Source organism: Etheostoma cragini, chromosome 9 (genome assembly GCF_013103735.1).
Source record: "Etheostoma cragini isolate CJK2018 chromosome 9, CSU_Ecrag_1.0, whole genome shotgun sequence".
Taxonomy (NCBI): domain Eukaryota; kingdom Metazoa; phylum Chordata; class Actinopteri; order Perciformes; family Percidae; genus Etheostoma; species Etheostoma cragini.
In genome coordinates, this window is record NC_048415.1 from 1,549,851 (window position 1) to 1,558,848 (window position 8,998).

At 39.8% G+C, this 8,998-nt stretch overlaps 1 protein-coding gene across 2 annotated transcripts in view; it reads left to right on the plus strand.

Moving 5' to 3' along the window:
• Nucleotides 1–8,998, plus strand: part of rhpn1 (rhophilin, Rho GTPase binding protein 1) — a 24,646-nt gene that overhangs the window by 669 nt on the left and 14,979 nt on the right. For both annotated transcript variants that reach the window (XM_034880507.1, XM_034880508.1), the window contains exon 3: nucleotides 2,529–2,644. In XM_034880507.1, the coding sequence (XP_034736398.1) occupies nucleotides 2,529–2,644 (116 nt within the window). The remainder of the gene's footprint in view (nucleotides 1–2,528; nucleotides 2,645–8,998) is intronic.

Sequence of the window (8,998 nt, forward strand, 5' to 3'; positions counted from 1 at the left end):
AACTCTAACCCTACTCCTAAAACCAAGTCTTATTCCTCAAACAGCCCTTTAACGTTAAGGGGACCAGCATTTTGTCCCGACAAAGCTGTCAGGTCCCCATAAGTATACTGTATTCTCAGTTTTTGGTCCCCACATATGTAGCTAAACCTGGACCACGCACACACACGCACACACACACACACACACATTTACACACACGTGGCGTATGTGTCAACATGAGGAAAGTGTCTGATAAGGGTCTTGATATCCCCCATAGGTAGCCTGGCAGGTGGATCCAATAAATTTAAAAGTAAAGTAACTGCAGACTCCGGACTTCATGTACAAGATAGCTCCTGTTACCCTACTGTAGTCTGTAGGTCCTCCATCTTTTGATATCCTCATTATGTTACATTAAATAAACAAGAAAACAACCTTTCATATTAGGCTCCTTAGCCAAAGCATCATTAAAAGGGCAATGTGGGTTTCCCTCTGGATACCTGAGGTCAGTAACATAAAAAAACAACAGACCCTCAAATATGAGCTTGGCCTGAGTTTTGAGATACCAGCCTCCTGAAACCTCTGCAATTATCTCAATACAGTGGAGTTGGGTCTAATTTCGACTGTGGAGTTCAAAGGAGTGAAAAGTGACATTTGAGAAACATCACAGCAAAGTGTTCCTCTGGATAATCTATAAATGTCAGTGTTAACTGTTTTCAGGCTGACTGTTTTATCAGCAGAACATGCTGGCAGTGAAGTCTGTAGTTTACGTTTGTTGCAAAGAAGCTGGAAGTTTAATGCCATTTTACATTGAAATCATACATCACAAATATACCATAAATCACCTGTTTTGCAGTAAGGAAGCAGCAGAAACTGCAGAGGAGGAGATCTAAAAAAATGTACCTGATTAAACTCAAAGTATCTGTTAGAACAAACAAATTCAGATACATGGTTTTCAAAGTGAAATGTTTTAATACTTAGTATTCAGTCGCTGTAAAGTTCAAATACTCGTGTCTCTTATTTGCTTCCATAATCTCTTGCTAGGGAGAAAAATATGTATTGAGTTATATTTGTTTTGCACCTGCATTTGGACTGACACTGATATCATATCATGTGTAATATACTATATAGTAAGGCTGGGTTAAAATAACAGATTCTCCTTTATTTGAGTGATCTCATAACATTAAAGTCTAGAAATCGATCTTTTCAAACTACTTAAAAAAACTTTTGGGGTTGTCCATTCCTAATGTAAACATTAACCTGGTGCATTAAACAAAAATGGAGGGTTGCTTCTTTGTTCTACAATTTACAACAATTAACAGTTCGCTGAGAATCTCTTTTATCCAAAATTATTGCATAATTGGTAATTGGAAATTTCCCAAATCTAATTTAAATTATATTGAATAGGTAACGTAACGGAATCGGGACTTTGTTGAGTCAAATCGATTTTTGGGGAATCCCTGGCGACACCCCGGCCCCAGTATACAGTGGACCAGGCAATAAGACTGTTTCTGGTTTGAATGGGATAACATAGATGGCGATAAGGAATGATTACGGACATGCTGCCCTTAAGCAAGGCACCTCACCTTCTGCTGCTTGAGTGTGTAAAAGACTGTGATTGTAGCAGCAACATGCAAGTGTATGTTTGTATCTGTGTTTGCTAAAAAAAACGTGTGTGCTTGGTGAAAGTCACCTGGAAACGGATCGTTTTTGACACCGGTTGTTAAGGCTTCATCTGCACTGATGTTGGGCAACCTCCATCCTCCTGCCCCCCTGAAGGTGGGAGCTGGGCCAGAATCCTAATCCACACAGGCACTCCGAGGATTACTTTCTCTGTTTGATGCAAAACAAACACTTTAACTGGGTGAGAGGGAACAAGAAAGATAAAAGGGGGGAAGGAGTGGAAGAATGTAAGGAGCGTGTGGATGGAGAAGGGGATGCAAGGAGCCACGAGGAGAAGGAAATGGAGTATTTTGTATGTATGTACAGCTGCTCCACCTGTCACGTTACTGCACATCTGTTTACATTGTAAGTGTGGTGCATTGTCTCATTGATTCCTCAGCAGACATTTAACCATCAGCTGTTCTGATGTTTTTGGCAAAAGTTTAAAGGGGGGCTTTAAATCTCCAGACAGATACACGTCACCAGATCCTTTTTAAACCTGTTCTTCTGGGGGTGAAGGTCTAAGCCGACTGCACCACGTTGGGTAATTACAATGTTAAGCATCCACAACGTTCTCCTCTCCTGAGCTCCCTCGTTTCTGACGCGCCCTTCGACACACCCATCATCTCTAGCTTGCTGGACCTTTTGCTCTGACGTGTTGTAGAGAGGCTTACTTGCAAAAAGTCCATTTTTAGTAGAGCTTTCTATCCAGACTTGTTTTGTTTTTTTGTGACTGTAGTCCACTGTGACAGATTTGTCTCTTTTGATTTCTTACCTAGCAACTGACTCATCTTTTTCAACACTGGTGTAATGAATCATTCATGAATCCATCAGTTCATCACTTACTTGACTACTCTTACTTTCTTCATTTTCTTGCATTTTCTCTGCAGGGATGTGATCCCTTCGCCCAGACTCAGCGCAGTAAGCTGCAGCACCGGCGAGCTTGCATCAACCAGCAGATCAACAAGGAGATGCGCATGAGAGCCGGAGCAGAGAACCTGTTCAGGTGAGGTCGGAACGAGTCAGACGGGTAAACGTTAACGCTTCCCAGCCGCAGTTACACCTGTTGAGGGACTTTTAACAAACATGGATCACTGAGCCAGTTACGACAACCTAATTAATGAAATTAAGTGAATTTACGTTGGAATTAAGTCAAAATTTGTGATGGTGTTGGCACTTTTTCCTGTTGATAAAAATGGATTTCTAGACACAATATAAAGGTGGTGTATGTGTAATGGGAAGTGTTTCGCTCTTGCTCCATCAGTTGTTTTAAAGGATCTTGTGTAGTAAGGTTGATTCATCGTTCATGGCATTTATTTTGATTTGAAAAGCGCAAACTTTCTCCGACGTTAGCTTTTCCTCTAAGTGATGTAATGATGAATGCTCTACAGGTCTCCTCTGTGTCGGTAGTTCTTTGTTAGCTTGTCGGCTCTGTCGCATTTGTGGTGGTGTCCTGTGATGGGAAAAGGTCAGAGATCACTCCCCTGCAAAACACACGCACACACACACACACACACACACACACACACACACACACACACACACACACACACACACACACACACACACACACCAGCCCCACCCAGTTGTTCACAATGCCTGTCTTCTTGTTTGTCTTCTCTACATCTTTAACCATGTTTGTGTCTCCTCTCACATTTTCCTACTAAGAGTTTTTTTGTACTAATTAATTAATTAGGACTGAAATGAACGCTTATTTTCATTGTAAATGAATCTGTTGATTTATTTTCTCCAGTTATCTATTTGGTGTTTGGTCTATTAAATGTCAGAAAATGATGAAAAGTGTAGATCAGTGTCTCCCAAAGCCCAATATGACACACTCAAAGATATTCAGTTAACGGTCAGAGAGGAGTAAAGAAGCTTTAATTCAATTATTTTCTTTTTTTTTTAGGATTTAAAAAATCTAAAAAGTTGTCGAGTCATTTTACTTTTTCAATATTATTTATGGTCACAGGGGAATATAACTTATATTATGGTTACCTGCTGAATTATCACTTTAATTACATATTCAATTTAATTTAATAAGTCACTTACTACACTGCAATATTGTTTTCTTGTACTATGGCAACTGCACTTTACTTTACTTTACAATATCTTATGTGACACCACTTTACTTTACTTCAGTCTTCCTTCTGCACATTGTTTGTTGTTTGCCTGTTTTTCTTGTATGTTGACTTGTTTGTCTTGCTTTCATTGTAGTAAATGCTGCTGTAACAAGGGCATTTTCCCCTCTGTGGGATGAATAAAGTATTATCTCTAATAGTTGAAATTATATTAATTAATCATTGCAGCTCTACACTGTTTCCTTTTTCAACTAAACTATGCTGGCTTTGCGTTTTCAAGCAGTTTGCTGACATTCACACAGAAAACTAGAGGTTTATCGGTGGAGAAACGAGGGAAATGAAAAAACGCAACGATGGCAGAACATCAAAGTATTCTCTCTGAGAACGTCAGCGTCATCTTTATCCCCTCCATGTCTCGGGGCCTTGGCTTTCTCCCTCTGACTGTTTCTCAGGCTCGGCACTTTTGTTTTCCATTCGGAGGTAGATCACTGCGGAGCTTGAAAGTATGCATTCAATATATGTACATATATTTGGTCTGAACTTTTGTTGTGGTCGTGTTGAAGAACCTCCACAGCATAATTAGTCCACTGTGCAAAACACTCCTCTACTCGTAAAGATTCAACTTGGGAGTAGAGGGAGTAGAAGGAGGAAGAGGAGCCACTTAATTAAAGCAAGGAGCAACTTTCTCCCGCCTTAGTGGTGCCGTGTCGAAATAAAACAAAAAACACACAGAAAAACAGTGTCTTTAATTAAAAGACAACCAAGGGCACCTCTCATTATTATCTCCAGATCTTTTAGGGATCTATAAATGACAGATTGCCACTTAGAATAATTTCCTTTATTGTTTAGTATACATACAGGAGACCAAGGTGACGTCTTCAAATTAGTTCTTCTGCCTGACAAATGGTCCAAAATCTTATTTTTTGATATTTAGTCAACAAGTACCGGGTTTTCTCTGCCATTATAAGGTTAAGGTGCAGCAGCCGAGACGTTTTGGGCAGCACCTAAGTCAAATAAACGTCACTAAAATACTTTTTAAGTATTTTAACTTTTTATTTATTAGCTGTTCTGGCTTTTCCAACAACTAAGACACAGATATGGGAATTATAACGGTCCAAAATTGCGTGTAAAAGAGATGCAAAACTACCTCCCTGGAAATACATGAGTTGCTGCGAGAGCACAATTTGAATTTGCTCAGCGAGTTACTCTGGCATCAAGTAATGCAGCTCATTAACTATGCCCTTGTAGCCGAGCTGCACCAATCACATCGGTGTATCTGATGGAGGCGGGGCCAGAGGAGAGCTGAACAGATGACGACAGTCTAATCTACCAGTTAGCTCCGCTGGTAGCTAAGCGTATGGGACTCTGGATACCTTACCCCGTGTGTTGTTGTGATTGGTCGAAGAGTTATCCAATTTTGTGCAGTGAGATTTTCAAATGCGCACCCTCAAGATGGGCGACTTTCATTACTCGATGTCAGACCCTTAATCTTTTAAAATTTGGGTCTGGATTTCCAGGCTACTAAACTACCACAAAGGGACAGAAACCGACTACACAGAGACACCAAAGGACCACCGAGAGCTAAAACAACCCCAAAGAAAAGAAATAATCACCAAAATTAGACACAACACGACTACAAAGAGGCGCAAAAAAACACAAAGACACACAAAATGTACAGGGAAGTTGCTTTATCTTTTTAAAATGAAGGTTAAATTAAAGTAGTTAATTCATGGATTAGTCAATCGAAAGAAAACCAACTTCTTGGATAATCCATTTATTGTTGTTTTTCAAAGCAAAACACCCAAACATGGCTTTGTTTTAATTGTTTAAAGGGGATGATTCACCACTTCTTCTTGTCTAATGTTAAAGTAAAGCTAAATAGTGTTTGTGAGATGAGTAACGTGAAGACATTGTCTTAAGCTGTGTTGTTTTCTTACCAATTTCTGACATTTCACGATCAAGCAATTAATCGAGAATATAATCAAATAAAAATAACCGTTAGTTGCAACCCTGCTGTGTGTAAAACAGAGAAAAGTAGTAAATCCTAATAACATGAATATGTGTCTAGTTGATTGATAAAGGACTTAAAAATGTAATTTAGTTAAATGAATTAATTTCTGTTGATTGCTTAATTAACTAATTGTATCAGCACTAACAGGCAGATTGGAGTATTTCTTTAACAAGTAGTCATTCTTTCTCTCCAACTCCATTTTGGACTGATTTCAGGCTGTTATTCTAAAAGGTGATGACTCAGTTTAGTGGAAATAAAACAAGCACTCCTGTCCTTTTCTATCGGCACGATGGGTCACAGAGACAAAGAGGACCCCCCCCCCCACACTCACACACACACACACACACACACACACACACACACACACACACACACACACACACACACACAGCCTGCCGGCCTGTAATCAGCCGGCTTTTTGTCCTGTTCTCATGCAGAGAATCCCAACGGACCCCCGGCAAGCTCATCCCCCACTTATTTGTCTGGCACTGTCAGACCTTTTCTTTTTTCTGTCCTCCCCCTTTCCGGTCAACTGGAATAGTCCACACACACACACACACACACACACACAAAACGTCTCGTTTTCCTCACTCTGACACTGTTGTGGAACTGGGTCGTGGTATGAGTGTTGGTGAGTGGGAGGTGATTGTGAGGGGGGGTGGGGTGTTAGAGGGGTGCTAATTGCAAATGAAAGAGGGGTTGTAAATCATCACGTGATTGGCTGATGAAGATGTCATGTTGTTTGTTTGAGCTGAGGGACATGTCTGTCTCTCAGTTAGTTTGGTTATAATTATTATTTACTGAAAATACTTGTTTTCAGCTTCTCTGATACTTCATATCTTTCATCAGGTCTTACAGTCGGAGTAAGAGAGTTATTTTCTACCCATTAAAAGCTGCAGTGTGGTGTGCGTGCAAGTGGGTGTGTGTGAAGGGGATATTTGGCAGCGCAGTTAAAGCTGACTAATCAGATTGCCCTTGGCTTGATCCGAGACATAGGTGTGTGTGTGTGTGTGTGTGTGTGTGTGTAGGTGTGTGTAGCTGTGTGTGTGAGACTGATGAAGAGAGAGGTGAAGGCAAAGTGGTCTAACTGGACAGATTAACATTATTCACTAAAGCTCAAAGGTGAGCTTCAGCTGCGTGTTTGAGCCGAGTTTGGTCATGTGTTCAAGAATCAACTTTCAGATTCCCCACAGTTCAGTGTTTGTCGTTAGGAAAGAAAAAAATAGAAACATGTATCCGAAACGCTGTTTTAGGAATAACTGCCTCATAAATTAAGAGCACTTTATTAATCCCAAAGGGAAATTGTTGTGCACCAGTTGCAGGACAAATGTAAATAAAATATGCACAACGCCAAAATATACAGTAAGGATCATACGTTGCTGTGAGGTATGTACAATTTATCATGTCTAAATATATTTACTTTCAAACCCCCTAAATAACCCCATAAATAATAAATAATGCAAGGTGTGACTTAAAAACCAAGAAATTAATAATAATAATACATTTTATTTTTAATGCACTTTATGTTTAAGACAAACCTCAAAGTGCTACAAGTAAGATCATAAAAGCAGGATAAAAACATCAGTTTAAAATACATATAAATAGTGTAACAACATTGTTGTGCAAGGTTAAAACTCATAGGTTCTGCTAAAAAGAAAAGTTTTTAGTCCTTTTAAAAAAATATATATATTTAGTGTAAGCAGTGGGGTAACAGCACCTGAGAATAAACAGGTGTTATTGATGTTATCAAGGATTTAACATCAATGATGTATGCACTAGATACATAAAAAAACAAACAGGTTTGACTTAAATTCACAAGCAAAAAGGGTCTTTCTTTAATTTGAGGGAACTAGTCTTACTATGTGTGTGTGTGTGTGTGTGTGTGTGTGTGTGTGTGTGTGTGTGTGTGTGTGTGTGTTCTGCCATCAGTGAATAAATAGTTTGTCCCCAGATAATATGGTCCACTCACCTTGTTCATGTCAGGTGAGACACAAGTGACTTGCTTGAACACAAGCTCTTACGATGCAAATAAGCGATCAAAAATGGAGAGGGAAAAAGAGAGTCTGGCATTTTGGTGAAAAGCTAAGACTTTGTGAGATGTTTGATAAGTCTACACCATCATCTTCAGCTATTGCAACCTGTCTGCCCACTGAGTAAAGTAGTCCATGACCCAAAACGTAACCACAGCGTCTGTTGATTCATCTAATGACTCATTCAGCCTGGATACCTTATATCTTTTACCTGGAACACTATCAGTGCTTCTAATATGTAGCTGCTTGACTAAAAACCTTGTGTCTCTTTGTCTGCGTTCATTATTTCTCCCCCTCTGGGCAAATGTAGATTTATTAAAAAGTCTCCCAGAATGATGCAGTCAGGTGCAAAATATCATCTATCTTGTTAAATCAGTGCTGTTTTGCAAGCTTGTTCATCACTAATGGTCTTGTAATCTGGTCGTTTTTGTGCTACAGAAACACACAACTCCGTCTTGTCATATAACTGTGCAAGTGGAATTTAATGATTGCATAATTAGGGGGGTTTGCTGGACAAGTGTGTATTATTAGCCACCATGGCAACCCAGTGATGCTTCAGCCTTCCCTTAACATTGTGTGTTGTTGACCTCAGACCCCCCCCCAGCAGCGTGAGCTGGTTTTACTCAACATTAAGACCCCCAACCCCTCCCCCCCCTCCAGCCTGTGAAAAAGGAGTGGAGAGTGAATGAACCAAGGGTGAAGGAGGGGAGGGTGGAGAGATGAGATAGTTGCATAAATTAAACTCCATTGCCAGTGTGTTTACGGTCAGTTATGTTACGTTCATGAATGCAGATTTACCTGCAAGTCACTTTTTCAAGGTAAATTATGTTATTTCTGATGCTAAAAGTGTGATAAAGCAAGCACGGAGTTATGGCTAATGTGTCTTGGATTGGGTAAGTTAAGCCGTTCTCTAAAAATGACCTCAGTGTTTTTCATTCTCAAAAGGCAGGAATCTCTAAAATGAGCAACAGGTGGCAAACACATGAAGCAGAATGGAGATGCATGCCAGGTTTAAGTACTGTAGGAACATACAAGGAGTTTGCTTTGGTATTTTTGTGCAGAACAATGGACATGGTAAAAGAAAAAGGCAAGTCCAGTAATGTATATAGAAAATAAAACAAATTCACAATACAATACCAAATAAATACAATACTTTACAGTGGGGAGGTTATAGAGCGGTGGAAGGAGCACTTTGAGGAACTCCTAAATCCAGCTGACGCGCCCTCTGTGGTGGAGGC